At 31.8% G+C, this 16,343-nt stretch overlaps 2 protein-coding genes across 2 annotated transcripts; one reads left to right on the forward strand and one right to left on the reverse strand.

Moving 5' to 3' along the window:
- The first annotated feature begins 14 nt into the window (after positions 1-14).
- Positions 15-4,176, forward strand: PDF1B (peptide deformylase 1B). Its single transcript, XM_022036296.2, has 7 exons — positions 15-297; positions 475-613; positions 1,113-1,305; positions 1,792-1,902; positions 2,574-2,636; positions 3,486-3,630; positions 3,748-4,176. Exons 1-6 carry the CDS (start codon positions 90-92, stop codon positions 3,585-3,587), a joined length of 816 nt encoding a protein of 271 aa, XP_021891988.1. The 5' UTR covers positions 15-89; the 3' UTR covers positions 3,588-3,630; positions 3,748-4,176.
- A 693-nt stretch (positions 4,177-4,869) lies between these two features.
- On the reverse strand, positions 4,870-8,248 carry LOC110810210 (Pectin lyase-like superfamily protein). Its single transcript, XM_088213869.1, has 7 exons — positions 8,011-8,248; positions 7,290-7,421; positions 6,996-7,196; positions 6,843-6,887; positions 6,532-6,739; positions 5,661-5,851; positions 4,870-5,505 (listed from the first exon to the last, which is right to left on the reverse strand). The coding sequence occupies exons 2-7, from the start codon at positions 7,371-7,373 to the stop codon at positions 5,122-5,124; spliced, it is 1,113 nt and encodes a 370-aa protein (XP_088069995.1). The 5' UTR covers positions 7,374-7,421; positions 8,011-8,248; the 3' UTR covers positions 4,870-5,121.
- Between the last annotated feature and the right edge of the window lie 8,095 nt (positions 8,249-16,343).

Consider the following 16,343-nt stretch of genomic DNA (forward strand, 5'->3'; position numbering starts at 1 on the left):
AATAACTATGAAAGAAAAATGGAGGTCACATTCCAAACCACACAAGTGTGGAACTGTGGACGGAAAAGCCACGCTGCTGCGCTTCCGCCATGGCTTGTTCATCTCAGTCCCTATCGCGCGCTCTCCTTCCCGTTTTTTCGCGCCAAATGAGTTTATCCTTGTCCCTTCCTGTTCTAAATCGTTTCGACGCAACCGGCCGGTTCTTCTCCGGCGTCACTCAAACCAGACCGCTGTCTCATCTGGTTCACGCTCAGGCCAAGCGCGGCTCCGTGCTCAAAGACGTTGAAGTTGCTTCTGGTAAGCACAGTGACTTCCCGCTCAATAATATAATTCTACGTATCCGTTCACATCTTTAAATTCTTTAAGAATTTAGTTTGAGAGAGAGTTGAGGAGCTCTGTGTTTTAGTGGCAGTGCGACTGCCGAGTTAACTGTTAATTTTATATTTCTTTTTTGCTTAATCTTTGTTTTTTTAGCTGCTGATCTTCATTTTGAGGCACCTCTGAAGATTGTGGAGTATCCAGACCCCATATTGAGAGCGAGAAACAAGCGAATTGGAACATTTGATGATAACTTAAAGAAGCTGGTCGATGAGATGTTCGACGTTATGTATAAGTAAGTTTTCTCATCTATATGTTACATGTATTCCGTGTAAGTAAGTTTTCTCATCTATATGTTACATGTATTACGTGCAAGAGAATCTTATTAGTTTGAATACAAAAACACGAAGATTAATGGCTGTTCTTTCTGAATAAATCTATTATCTATATTCTAATATGCATGTTTGGTAGACGTGGATCTTGCAGTTCCAGATAGAGCTGCAAGCAGGATTCAAACTCCATAACTCGTTACAGTATTATGTGAAATTGATTTTGATGTGTCATAACAGCAGTTTAAATATATAAAAAATAATTTAATTTATTACTCAATCAAAATTATTGATACTAATTAATTTAATTTTGAGAATATCTCTCAATGGAATTTTCTTAGACCAGGAAACTTTTATCTGAAATTATTTAGCTTAATTAGGTTTTAATTTCCATTTAAATGCTTAGAAGGAATTCTTGCTATTTGCAAGAGAATGAAAAACATATGCTGTTTTCCTTTTTAACAGAACCGATGGAATTGGGCTGTCGGCACCCCAAGTAGGGATAAATGTTCAACTTATGGTATTTAACACGGTTGGGGAGCGTGGTGAAGGAGAGGAAATTGTTCTTGTAAATCCAAGAGTCAACAAATATTCAAAGAAAATGGTGCTATTCAATGAAGGCTGCCTGTCCTTCCCAGGGATCTATGCTGATGTAGAGGTATACCTAAGTGTTAATGTTGGTGCCAACTTCCATCTGCAATGGCATACGGATGGGATTTCCTGCCTTATTTTTTTTTCTTGGTATTGTTGAAGGAATATTTTGGTGTTTTCCAGATTAGACTTAATTCATAGAACTGTGGATGTATCTTCTGAGTTCTTTTTTTGTCTTTTAAATTTATTTGATCTTTTTATTCATTGTCTCCCTTAAATTTTTGTTCACTTACTCTCAGTGAAGGAGAATATACCGAAAATTGCTTTGGTACTATCTTCAGATAGTTAAGATAGAGACAGATAAGCACTAGCTTAACTTCAAATGCAGCATCTTTCATTTCAAGGAGTCTGAGTCTCTAGTTACTGTGTGCTTTTTTTTTTTCACTTTCAGATCTTGTGTTTGTCTCTTCTTTTTCCTTCACTTTCTCTCTCTGTTTGTCTCTCTCTTTTTGGCCAAAGCAATTGAGTTTTTCTCTTGTTTCCATTCTTGCAGAGACCAGAATCTATTAAGGTTGATGCACGGGACATTAATGGTGCAAGGTTTAGTTTCAGTTTGTCAGGTCTTCCTGCAAGAGTGTTCCAGCATGAATTTGACCATCTGCAGGTTCTTTCTTTGCTAATAAATTCAACAGTACTTTTTGATTATCGGCAAAGATATGCCTGCATGTTTATGGAATGGATTTGGTGATGGCAGCCTTGGGAACAATCTGCTGCGTCAATTAGCATATTTTTTACATAGAATTCTGAAATGGAAAGGATTTCATTCCTACTAGTTAGTGAAATAGAATCATTTAAGACTCACCTTGTGCAGATTGTTCAATTAGATTTAAGTCCAAGGTTGAATTAAATGCCTCAACTGTCTACCTCTGATCCCGAGTTAGTTTGATGTGTACATTTTTTTCATACTTCTGGGGTTTCAGTCTGAATTAACTAAAGAGATCAAAGAATCATCTACTACTGCTCGTAATTCTTGTTTATGTTTTGTTCATTTTTAGCTCCAAACTCTACATAATCCCAGTTACAGCATATTGAACCAAAAGTATACTAAAAATCTAATTCCATTTTTCCATAATGTACCCATCCATGTTAACATTGTTTACAGCCTAGATAGATAACTAATGTTGGCAGTTTTTAGTGCATGGACTAAACAAGTTCTTGGATCCTATTTGCCTTTTAGAAATGTTTCTTTTTGCTGTTTATTTTGAAATGTGTTGATATGAAAAGTTAATATCCATCTTTTATTTTTGGTCACTAAGCTGGCTCTTGAATTTGCAGGGCATTCTGTTCTTTGATAGAATGACTGACGAAGTCCTCGACAGCATTTGTGAGCAACTGAAAGTAAGTGGAAGCGTAACTTGTCTTAATGTATTCGAAATATAAGTTTATTAGTGGAAAGAATGTAATGAGAAGAAGGGGAAGAGAAAATTCTCTTTGGTTCGATTCTGGAATTGACTGTATGCATTATTGCATTCATAGAAAATGCCTTTTAGTTTAAGTATGAATCTCTTTTTTTATTTATTTAGAAAAAGAAAGAAACTTCGTTGACAGTGAATACTAATATATGGAAAAATGAATCTAAAGGATATAAAGTATGGTTGTTGAATTCTCTAAACAAATACAGGATAAATTAGTCAGTTCATATTTTGAGGGTAGAGAAAGGTTCTTTAACTGTATTCCACTACTAAAAAAACTCCAAACGCCATAAAGATTATCCTTACTCTTGTCCCCTTCTGTAGTTTCCGCTCTATTCCATCCTGAGACCTCCCTGTCATACTGTTATTCATGTCTTGGCAAAATCTTTTTCCTAGCAAGATAGTAGAAGTTTGTCTCATGATAATATGTAGAATTTTTTTCTTGTTTTTTCTTCCATGTGAAAAGATATCTGTAGACTGAGGTGTTATAATTTGATTAACTGATATTATTATGAGTTTTCAAGAGGCTGCTGTCCTTGGATTTGATGTGTTCTGTATATAATTTTAGCCCAAAATTGAAGCACAATCTGCTTGTCAGTTAATTTATGTGGAAAATAATTTATCATCTTTAAATTAACTATGCTAGGTAAAATCTTTATACCATGAAGAATTGTTTTTGGAGTGTTGACCCTTTCACAATTAAAGTGAATATGTCAATTTGCTTGGAATACGGATTTATTATACCACATTGTCTGGACGCTTATCTGATGCGCAGTCCTTAGAGAACAAATACAAGGATAAGACAGGATCCTCAAGCCCTGAAAGGATAGAAACACGGAAAAGGAAGAAAGTTGCAGCTGGCTTTGGTAAATCATAACTGATGCAGACTGCTTCAAACCCCTTACAATGCCATATGAAATGTAAGTTCATATTATTATCTTTTCAGTTGAACTAATTTTACATGGAGTTCCATAAAGTAAGAAACTTTTTGTTCTTCTGATCTTGTACGTTTCTCTTTTCCCCTTCCAATTTTTTAGGGTGCTATCTACAATATGAGAATGCTGAAAAGCAGCAGGATGTTGAAAGTATTATGTGAGGAACTCGCTAGAGTAGACTACTTCCAATATAAGGATTTTTGGGTACATAAAAAGATTGATTTGCAGACTATTGACATGCAGACATATGTGATAGAACATCTCTTCCTTCCATCATAAAGATGTTTCACCTTCTTTGTTGGAAAAAATGGGGATCATTATAGTTCTAACCATAAATCTCAGAAGGCTCACAAGTGTACCCTAATTGTTATCCTTGTTGTTCTTCGAACTGTAAGAGGATTGATCAGCTCTGAGTTTAGGTTGGTGTAGTTTGATCACAAGCAATGGTTTTTTTTGCTGTATGATATTATTGGAGTAATTGTCATCATTTTTAACTTATGCTTAATGCTACATTTGAGCTATGTTCGTTGATATCAGTTTGTAGAGATTGCATATTCTTCTTGCTATTTTTTAAAGAATAAATGCTTGGATAAAAGATGATTAAGAGCGGAACAAAAATAACAACATTCAACTGATCCTTTATCTAAGTTAAGTTATTTCTTTCGGCCACCATTTCTTGTCATAAGAGAACCATTTTCCTGGTTTTTACATATGAATCAAGCTAAGAGGGTGTAAATATGTGCGTCCTCAAACATCAGATAGGCAATTGTTTTTCATGCATATGTCTTTTGTCTTCTCTTTACCATCTTTGACATGGATCAAACCCTTATCTTCACTGTTTAAGAAATTTTACGCTCTGCTTGAAGGCCTTTGGTGCATCCAAAAGTTCAGTTGGCACTTGACTTGGAAACAGGCATAGAACACAAGAATACTGGTTTTTCCTTTTATTTTTGGGAGGATGGAGCCTGCGGTCATTTCAAATTACTGGTAACGAGGGGTTTGATGTTTGCTGCCTTGGTCTTCCTTTGCAGGTCAAAATCATGTGCTGTCATTTAGTGATGTATTTGGTCAGTAATAAAGTCATAATCGGTTATTTTGTTGAGCTCAGGTCTACTGTTTGCTTACTTCTCTCCTGTGTTATCTTTGATTTTTTTCTTTTAATTTTTATTTTATTCTGCTTGCAAATAGCTATAATGTTATAGAGTAGATCTTGTGCACATTCAGTTAAAATATGCAATTGTATAGGAAAAGGCAAATATGTCGAGAACTTCTAGTAGCGAGTATATAGAAACTAGAAGATTTTCATACTCTATTCCAATAGAAACTGCTGTATACCTACGGAAACTAACAAGCCTTGGACAACCGTGATTTGCCAGATTGGCATCATCTTGGTCGCAATATGTTCTTATCAAATAGGGTGGAGAAACTGTCGGTTATCCTTGACTTGGTGTTGCTACATGATTTCTAAGTATAAGCTCAGCAGGAATCAGAAGTAGAATGTATTCCAGCTTTTGATGGCCGCCCTGTTTCCAAACAGCTAATTGGAGGGACGGTGGTAGTTTTCAGCTCTCCATATGCCTCCCAACAGAAAGGTCCTTGGTTTTCTTGAACTGGTTTTAGCTGTATGGTCGATAAAGATACTCCTGTGCATGGCAAGCTGTCACTGCATGCAAAGTGTACGGGTTTACGTGTATAGGTTCCACGTATGCTTATGTAGTTTATGTCTGATACAGCCACAGCTGAACTTTGGTTGTGGCAAGTACCCTTGTCACAATAGTATTGATCAATCACAATAGGAATTTCAACTTCATTTACTTGAACATTTGAGAACATGACTTGTCGCACAGAGCCTGATCCGCCCTGCAGTGGAAAAGAGTAATATTTTAGATGGTTTGTGTGATTCTTCTGTTTATCTAACCATGCATGCACTGGGTGCTTATGTGCCAACATTCCGGTATATATATTTTATCTTGTAGAGAATAAAATTAATTTGATTATGATGCTTTAATTTATACCTGCCATGTCTTTATCCTAACACCACTTAATGTATTGTGCATTGTGACATCTCGGACAGTGACATTTGATACACAGGCTTTTGTGTTATCCCTTCCAAGCCCTCCAATGCTAATTCCGTGTCCAGGTCCACACTCCACATTATGTATGTTAACATTTGAGCATCCAGTTTGTATGGATACACAATCATCTCCTGTAGAATGAAGTTGAACTTTGGTTACTAAAATGCAGAAACATGTATCATAATCCAGTAATCTGGGCTTCTTTTACCATATGTTGTGTGATTTTTTGGTTTGTTTTTCTTATTTTCTCTATTGGTTGAGTTTTAGATTTTCTATCTGATGCAGAAAAAAAAAGATATTATTTTGGAACACAGTCTCAATTAAAAATCTTTGTTGTAATTATTATTATTTTGTGTTTTTAAATTATTTATATATTATAATATTTTAGTTTTTTATTTAGGTATATTAAGTTTATATGAATTGGAATAGCTGTATTTTCTCTTTTATAATTTTTCATATTAGTTGTAATTAATGTCCCACACTAGTAGCTAGTAACAAAGAGATATGATGGTGAATTAAGAATTCTTTTATTAGGATTTTATTCTCGGTTATCTCTCTTTATCTTCATTTTATAATTATTATTCTATCTAATCTATCCCACTCAGTCTATTTTTCCTATATTTCTTCATGTTGATTGCTTATTTCTTTTCCTGTCTTTATTCTTCTGTTTTTCACCCAAAATTTCTCTTTCACTAAACTATGACGGATAAGTTGGTTTAATTACTATTCGTCTTGAATGACTTTCACTAAAAATGGCTATTTTTATGGCCCTATGAAAAACAATTTATTGTATTAAAATTCTTTTTGTTACCGCAAGCGAGAGTGCTACTGTGAATGTCCACATCTTGGGAGTTCTGCAGGTGGATTCCATCTGTATTTGGGCTGTTGCCAGGGGATGATGCAGTAAAACCAGAAACCTGAATTCCGGTGCAGTCATCAAATTTCAGGTGGGTCTGAGGGCTGTTTTGTATTGTTATACCAGTAACTGTCACTCTGGTACTTCCGTAGAACCTCAGTGCCTACATATCAGAATAATATTGAGTACAGTACAAAGAGATGGGCATTCTTGATTTCAACATTCCTTGATTGTGAAATAGTCAAATTGTGGAACAAGGTAAGTACCGTTGGTTTGTTGCCTGGCATCTTTGAACTGAGTTCGCCATTTAACTGCCAGGCATAATTTTGAATGAATAAAGGCAGTTAGTTTTTTCAGAATGAGATCAGGTAAAGCATATGCCTCTGTATAGCCTAAAAAAAGTGTTTGCTGTTAATTACCGGATCATAAGAGCTTTCAGTTGACTCTGGTTTGTGCTCAGGCCTATCAGTAGGCAAGTCATTCCACCAGACTGAACCTTGCCCATCTATGATTCCTTTACCTGTGACTGTAATTCCTTGGAGTTTTGCGAATTCTATCCATTGCAGGAGACTTGATCCCCAGGCTCCAGAGCTTGTAGGAGCTATGATCTTGCCATCTAACTGCAAGGATATCTAATCAAGTTAGTGCTTGTTCATTTGATTGATAATTTAATTTCTGATTGGGATTTTCCGTCTTTTCTAATGTAAGTTTACCTGAAAAACAATATTTCGTGCACAATTAGGGCCTGAGAAGGAAGCAGGTCCCACTAGGAAGACAGACCCCGATGGAACTACCATTGTTGATGCCTCGACCTTACAAGCTGCTGCCCAGCATGCTTCAAACGCCTGCAACAAAATTTAATGGTAACAAAAAAATATTAGTAATAAGGATAATAAATATGATGCTTCGATCTTTAATTGAATTTTATTGCTCTTGTTTTCAACTCGGTCGTCAAATTTGCTTTAAGAAATTGATGATTTTTGCCTAGTTGCTTATACTTGGTGTTTTAGCCTTTTCAGCCACTGGTTTATTTTGATTCTTGTTGTCATGTATTTTTTATTTAAAATAATGACCAATTTGCATATCAATTTCTTGGTCTGTTTATTTGACTACTGCTCATTGTCACCACGAGGTCAGCTACGAAAAGATGAGATTCTCATCTTGTGACTCGAGCCCCCATGTCTCCGCCATCCTTTTTGGTCCCATCCATGTTTCATATTAGATTCTTACCTCCACCTCAACCAGAAGATATGCAGTAGCAAAATGAAGCAATTCATGACATTCGGTCATGATTTCTGGTGCATGTATTATGATACATGTCGATGAACATGCATTTACATACAAATACATGATACATATATCTATATACGCATACACATATACATGCATAGTTAAGCATACGTGAAACATGGGATCAAAATGAAGAGTGATCACCTTGGTGTCATCGGAATGCCCATCACCTTTAGCACCATAATCCAACACGTTGAAGGTGGAAGAATACTTGCCACCTTGTGTTGCTGGCGCTGATATTCCTCCTTTCTCTTTGTTCTTAAACACAGAGACTATTTCATCTCTGCCTAACAATTGCCGGCAGTGTCTGCCATTGCTGGTCCCGAAGCTTGAAAACAAAAGAAGCAAGGCAATAAGAATGTTCAGTATTTTAATATCTATGAAAATAGACCTAGCCATCTTCATTTTTTGCTCTAATTTGGTTTTTTTTCCTGAGAGTTTGAAGATGGATAGTATAAGAGAGGTAATATGTATGCGTTGGTGGGGATGAAAGTGATTATAAGTGGGTTCGTATTTATAGGCAGATACCTGGATAAGAGACTAAGCTTATATGGGTTATACGTACACTATACACCCATGAGTCCCACAGTTAGATAAGGACAAAAGCTCGACTGTTAATTGCTCTCGTGTGCGGACAGTTTTCCCTTTTTTCCTCTCAATTGTTTTTGTGGGTTTACTTGTATTTTTAGTCATTAACTTATAGAGTATTATATCATCGCTTATAAAATCCCAGCTCCCAATCTTTTTAGGCAAAATGGAGTTTAATATTTTTGTAGCTTCATTTTTCTGAGTGTTAATACTTATAATTTCTTCCAAATGAAGCTGTATTAAATTTTTTTTTTTTAGAAAATATCTTTAACTGTCTACTCATAAAATTATATGTGTAGAGAGTCAAAGCTAAACAAAACAAAATTAGAAGAATCTAAAACCTCAAAAGAAAAGAGCTTCAAGAACTATGAGATGGAAATCCCATTTATTTTTAATTTTACGGAAGATAAAATATGATAAAAATTTTAACAAAATTAATATTTTAAGTCATAAGTCAAGTTTGATATTCGTGTAATTTCTTTTAACCTGTAAAAATATAAATTCATAATTTAAAAACTAAAAATAAAAAATAAAACCTTCATGACCCACCATGTGTAAAACATTGACCCATGAATAAATCATTGAATACTTTATATTTGAGGACATTCTGAATCTTAGTTTAATTGTGTTAATTAAATTCAGTTCTGTTTGATTAGTTCAAAATTATTGAAACATGATGATCAACGGCCAACGTGCACAACATCTAATTTATTTATTATTTATTATATAAATAGAGTTTTTTTCTCCATGATCATTTTTGCCTGTAATCCTTCTAAATGTGTATGAGAAGCACGTCCATGTTCGTGCCATATTTTGGTTTTATATTAATTTTTATTTTTAAAGTTATAGGAAATTTTTTATTAAACAGTCACCACATTGTATATTTGCTATAATATTATAGCATGTATTATATAATACAAATATTTGTATATATATTATGTATGTATCATATATCGTGTAATAAATATAAACACATGCTTATATGATTCATTAGATATATGTTAGTTAGTTAGTTAAGATTTAATTAATATTTTAATTTTACATTAGCTAAAAAATCTTTAATAATTATTATAATATGTTTGGTTATTTTAATATCAACAACTGTTTCTATTAAACATAATAATTTTTTTACTTTTTAAATTAATATAGGTTTTACAGTTATTTTTTTGTAAATACATAATAACTTATTTATTAAAAGTACTTTCATTAAATAATCATTTAAACTACACTTATAAAACACAGGCAATTAACTAACATTGACTGTACAATTGTTCTGATAAATTATAACCAAGAAATGATGAGCTTCTTCCATTAATTACTTACAACATATATATATATATATGTATATGGGCAGCTATTTTTTTGTATTACTTTCTCCATGCCGCATTCAATGAAGAGAAAAAAAAAACGGTGGGATTTTTAATAATTTCTCAAAATAGTGAAAATTCCTTAAAACACACACATCACGAATAGTAAAAATTCCTTACATTACACAGCACATTATATATGTATGATACGTGTCAACCAAACCATTTAAGCAATTAAAAAAATACACATACATACATACATATATATATATATATATATTATACACACACATAAGCAATAATCATGGTTCATATTGGCATTACATAATTATGAACAAAAATTGGATTAGTAAAATATATACTTTATACAACGTGAAGATTTTATAAATTTTATAATCGGATTTGCTTGGATGCTCAAATTCATATGAAAATCTACACACAATTAAGAAATACAAATAAAATCGTACCCACATATGTATCATACATTTAGTACACTTGGATCGTCCTACATCTGCCACGTGTCTATCTATAATTTTTTAATTTCAATAACTAAATATATATATTTGAAAAATCGCAGGGCAAGTCAACGTTTTATTTTATTTTTATTAAAATAAGTAATCCTAATTATTTTAATTAACTAAAATCATAACCGTATTTATCATCCAGCTTGTGCATCTGGATCGGCATCCACGTGTCACTACAGTTCTATTCTTTTGTTGGTAAAATATTGCATTAATTTGAAATCTATAACTCTGATTTTAAGAAAAAATTATTAAATTAAATTTTTAATATGTTATTATTATTTTAATTTTTTAAAAAAATTTAATTATAATTTATATTTATTTCGTCTACAAACGTAATAAATTTATTAAAATTTAATTTTAATGTAATCATTACAATCTTACTAACGTGTATTAATAAATTAATTTTTTTCAATCTCATTAATATATTAATAAATTATTGTTATCAACATAATAGTAAATTAAGTATTTAATTTTATTAAATTAATATAAAATATATATTTTTTTAAAATATAATATATTTATTAAGATTTAATTATTACAATCTTATAAATACAATAAAAAATTAAATTTAAATATTATAAATTGATTGCAATGAATTTGTAATATACTTAAAAATAATAATAACATGTATATAATTTTTAATAAAATTTGAATTTATAATTTTTAAATAAAATATAAAAATTTAACTATTAAATCATTTGCAATTGGTATTTCGAACCCTAATTTATTAATAGTGTCGACTTGCTACGTCATGCATACATCATCCACAAGTCATATCTCCATCTCAATGCTTATATATATATATATATATGTATGTATAGTTAGCTTAATTAATGCTAATTTAATCCTTAAATTATGCACCACAAAACTAAACTGTAGGCATCAGCTATCTTTTTTTTTTTCTTTAAAGAAAAAATTAATATAAGAGTAGCTAGCTATAATATATACATATATATATAGGTGCCTGGCCTAGCTAGACGTGATATCAGCTATGTCTAATAATTAATCAATTCTCTGAATTTTAAAAATTATATGAAATTAATTACATTTATATATATATATATGAGTTTAAATTACACCGTGCATTACTTGTAATTTTTTAAAAAATTAATCGTATTATTATTAATGAATAAGTATTATTTAATTATAAAAAATATATATATAAATTTTTATTAAAAATATATTTAAGGTATAATTAAACTTTGTATATGTGCTGATTTTTTCAACCATACAGATGAAAATATGTTAATATTTTTTTAAATAAATTATACTCGCAAATTACATATATATATATATACACACACACACACACACACACGTGTGCTCAACTGTTAGTTTGAATTTTGTTAACTAAAATTTATCACCTTAGATTAGGTTAAAAGCAATCGTCTATTTGTGGAATTAGTGATTTACAAAGAAAATTATCACGACTTTGTTTCGCAAGTCAATATATGCTTACCAATAAATTAACACTTTGAATTTGATTTACGGATTTTCTTCATATATATATATATTATGAATTTAGCTCCTACAAGAAATTGAAAATCTTTTATAGTATTTAATATATTTTATAAATAAATTATAATTTACATATATACATATATTTTTTAAAAAAAATTATATATATATAATAAATTAGTTCGCATTTAATTTAATTTAATTTAATTAATAAAATTTTAAATAAACTTTATAATTTTATATTATTAATTACTTTCTTATATATGTCACATTGACTATAGATAACTAGGTAGCATCATAGCATTATGTTGATTGATCTTTGTGGAAATTAATAATAGAATTTCCAAGAGCTTAATGGCTAACAAGTGAATACATAGATAATATGTGTATATATATATATATATATATGTATGTATGTACCAATTGTTTGTGTATATTAGAAGTTTACTTGAAAAAGCCACTAAAAGCGGCTAAGGACAAGGCAATCCCTTTGAAAAACAAACCTTGGAAAAAGCATATTATAAGAATATAAAGAAACAAACACAAAAATATGTATTTATATCTATAGGTGTGTGCGTATATAATAAATAATAGATTTGTACTAGTTAAACCATACATACATATTAATTACAAATATAATAATTTAATAAAGACATACAAAAAATATTTGATTCACACATTTATTATATGAAAAAGTAAAAATAAAAAAATAGAATATTTATTTTAAAGAAAAATATAAAATATTTAATTTAACGAATAGTTTATATACATATATATATATATATTGTAATTAGATACAAATGTTTAATTAATTTACTTGGAGATTGACAATGAAAGTTGGAATTCAACAAGAAAATAGAAAACAAAAAAGGAACCGTTAAAAATAAGTTAATCCCATTGATCATGCCATGGCTTTAGGGATTGCTCTTAAATTTTTTCTCTTTTACTCTAATTTCAATCATCAATTATATATATTCTTCACGTAGTAAATAATTTTTTATTTATAAATAATTTTAAATGATAAATTGAATAAAAAATAATTAATTTTATTTATTGCGCCAATTATCGTGCATGAATTTTAGGTCACTGTAATTTTATTTTATTTTATTTTATTATTAAATAATTTATGCCTACATGCTATAAACTCTAAGCAACATTCTTACTAAACAAATTAAATAAAAAATTAGAAAAAATCAAAATTACATCATGCTAGCTAACTTAAAAGACGCAATGTTTGAAAATTAGTACCCCATGATTCTCTATTGAAATTTTAGAATCCATCCATGGCATCATATGCCATATAATTATTACATATAAAACAACTTCAAAGTAATTTAACTTTGCCCATAACAACAAAAGTTATTCAATTATTCTTTCTCTCTCTATACATATATATATATATCGGATTTTTTATACCCGTCAAGAGTTCGTATAAATATATTAATAAATTAAGTCGTTACGTATTATAAAATTATATAGGAAGGGATTTAATTAAAATATGGGTTATATATCGTGCACTCCCTACGATTTAATCATAATGTGGAAAATAAGATGAAAACATTAGAAACAGAAATTAATGCCACATTTAAAAAATAATAATAATTAGATTAATTATTAAAAAAAGTATATTTTTATAATAATATATAATGATATAAAGATCACGAGATCATATATATACACGTACATCGTCATCCACAGTAATGGGTTTCATGCAACATCGTTATAATACTAATTCAACGTGTTAATATATATATATATATATATATATATTTTTAACTATTTCTATGTGTGTATATATTGATATGGCGGCAATGAAGTTCAATGTTTCTGGTTCTTGCTTGTAAGCCAATCGTTTCTTCTGTTATGCATGTGAGTTTGAATAATTAATACTCAGCCCAACATGGCTTTCATAATTTATGATTATAATATATACTCATATATACATATACATATTTGTATATATATATTAAGTTTCATTTGTTCTTCCTTTCGAAAAAAAAAAAATTGTTTCCTGAAATTCAATCAAAGAGACAACATTGATGATATCTTCTAATTCTTTCCCATACGAAATTTAAATTTGACTTGTTAATCACGCGATCGTATGCATGTGCATATGATTTATATATGATATTATTATTTTTTTAATACATATTTTTCTTATGTTATTTATTGTAAAGGCTTCGGAAATAAAAAAGAAATGTATATATTTATTTTAAGTACGGAAACGAAATAAAATAGATTATGATTAACATTTCTTACACAATAACTAAAACGAATTAACGTATAAAAGAATAAATTAACTTAAAAGAAATACTATGAATGAATGCTATAAGGAAAACTAATAAATTCTTTGGCTTCTACTCACCGTCTTCCTGCAGAACGGGCTCGGGAACCAAGTCCTCCTGATCTGAAATAGTTAAGTAAGGAATGAGCTACATTACCCCAGTAAAGACATCACACTATCTCAATGTCACAGAAGTAAAGGTTGGTAGAAAACAAAAACGACAAATGGATCCTAATTTATAACAAACTCATTTATCAATAATAAAAACCTTTACTGTCCACTTACTTCAGTGAGATTCATGAAGATAACTTATGAGAAACAATAGTATCATAAATATCATAAGATCATGCACACTCTGTAACATAACACATATCATACTTTTGTATTTCAATCATCAGACAATAAATTTCCTCTTTTATCAGTCTACTAGTATCCATAAAGATCCATAAGGGGTCCCCGCTACACGTGAACCATTCAGATTAATAACTAAATTCTAGGGTCGTCCCCATACCCCGTCCGGTATGGGTGCCAAAACACATAAAGTCTCTATACCCCGTCCGATATGAGAGACCCCGTTCTCGGTAGGGTTCCCTATGGACCCGGTTCATCCACTATCTCCCAGGATATCTAGTCAAGTTGTCGAAATTATCCATTTATCAATTCACATACATTTTTTTATTCTCTTTTTAATCTCAATTATCCAATCAAACATAAACACATAAACCAGTAATAGACACCAAACAAGGCAACATAGTGTCATGTTCACAATGATTCAAACCATAATAAATGAAACTGTGATTCATGCATACGAAACCATAGAATAAACACATCAGGCACCATACTGCATTTAAAACTGTAAAATAAATCAAACAATACCTGACCGAAAAATACATCAGATTCGGGCTCCATTAGCAACCTTAATTAATTATACATATCTATTAATTCATAAATACCGTTTTATCATTTATTAAGCTTTAATGCCGTAATAGAAAATATGGTGAGAGATCCTTACTTATTTCGGAGCCTGAAATCGGGTTCTCACTGCGCCTACGGGCAGTCCCTAGATTCCCTGAATTTTTTTTCAGAAACTGAAACACACTTCCGGTACTTGCAAATGTCCCCAAAAAATCCCAAATCAGACCCAGGGCCCTTTCGGCCAATTTCAAAATTCTGGCACAGTAGCTCTGCCGTGCTCTGGCGTTGGCGCCGCCGCCGCCACGGCAATCCGCCTCGGGTTGGCCGTTTTCGGCCGAGTTCGGCCAAACATGCATTGGTTCCTGTGATAAAACACCCCTAGGGCCCTCAGTGGGTCAAAAAATTATAGAAAACCAAGACTTACCGGCCGCAGAGCTCTCGGGTGCGGCAGCTCCTCCGGCGCGAGTTGCGGTTTGGTGTTTTGCTCCGGTCAACCTATAGAGAAAAAGACGGTGGTCACGGTGGTATAAAAATTACATCGAACGGGAACCGGGAAAGGCCTCATCGGAGGCAAAAACTGAAGAAACCCGCGGCGGCGCCGTTGGGCTTTGGCGGTATTTTTCGGCCAATTGGCCGGTGGTTTGGCTCCGATTTGGCCACAGGGAGGTTCAACATCGAAAAACGAGCTAAGGGGAGAAATTTTACCTCGTTTGGCGGTGGGTGGCGGCGGCCGGTTTCTCCGGTGGCCAGGTCATCTTCTCCGGCGAGGGTTCTGGCGGCTAGAGTTTGGGGTTGGGTGTGGATGCGATTATTTATAACCCTCCCCTTTTAATCTGAGTCGTCCATCATGATTTAATCCGTACCGTCCGATTTCGATTAAATTAGAAATAATTCTGGACCGTTCATTGCGATGCGATCTGGGCCGTCCGTGTGCGCGGGAACGGATCTGGACCGTCCGATCGCGCATACGCGGATCGCCCACGTGTCTCTGTCTCGCGTGGCTTCCTGCGTCAGCGTCCCTGCCACACGGCGTGTCCTGGTTGGCCGGGGCTTCTGACGTGGCTACTGACGTGACACTATTTTTCTAAATTGCGTTTTGACTCCCGATTTTCGATTTTCTTTTCAAAAACACCCCCATAATCCAAATTTTCACCCTTTTTCCCAAATTCAATTTCAATTAAATTCTAAAAATAATTTTACCCATTTTATTATTATTATTATTTTTATTTCTATTAAATTAAATTAAATTAAATTAAACCTTATAAATCAATTATTAAAATAAAATAAAATAAACAAAATTCCAAATTAAAATAAAAAAAATAAAAAAAATCTTTGGGTGTTATATTTATTGTCTGATCTTCAATTTCTAATTTATTAAAGATTAAAAAAAAACTACTGTCT

The sequence above is a fragment of the Carica papaya genome, chromosome 1, assembly GCF_054855325.1.
Source record: "Carica papaya isolate Zhongbai chromosome 1, ASM5485532v1, whole genome shotgun sequence".
Classification (NCBI taxonomy): Eukaryota; Viridiplantae; Streptophyta; class Magnoliopsida; order Brassicales; family Caricaceae; genus Carica; species Carica papaya.

Coding starts and splice junctions, on each gene's coding strand:
- PDF1B (XM_022036296.2), top strand. CDS start 90: ATGGCTTGTTCATCTCAGTCCCTATCGCGCGCTCTCCTTCCCGTTTTT. Junction 1,306..1,791: donor GGATCTATGCTGATGTAGAG/GTATACCTAAGT, acceptor CCATTCTTGCAG/AGACCAGAATCTATTAAGGT. Junction 1,903..2,573: donor ATGAATTTGACCATCTGCAG/GTTCTTTCTTTG, acceptor TTGAATTTGCAG/GGCATTCTGTTCTTTGATAG.
- LOC110810210 (XM_088213869.1), bottom strand. CDS start 7,373: ATGGTAGTTCCATCGGGGTCTGTCTTCCTAGTGGGACCTGCTTCCTTC. Junction 6,888..6,995: donor CTGAAAGCTCTTATGATCCG/GTAATTAACAGC, acceptor TATGCCTGGCAG/TTAAATGGCGAACTCAGTTC. Junction 5,506..5,660: donor TTAGGATAAAGACATGGCAG/GTATAAATTAAA, acceptor TTTCCACTGCAG/GGCGGATCAGGCTCTGTGCG.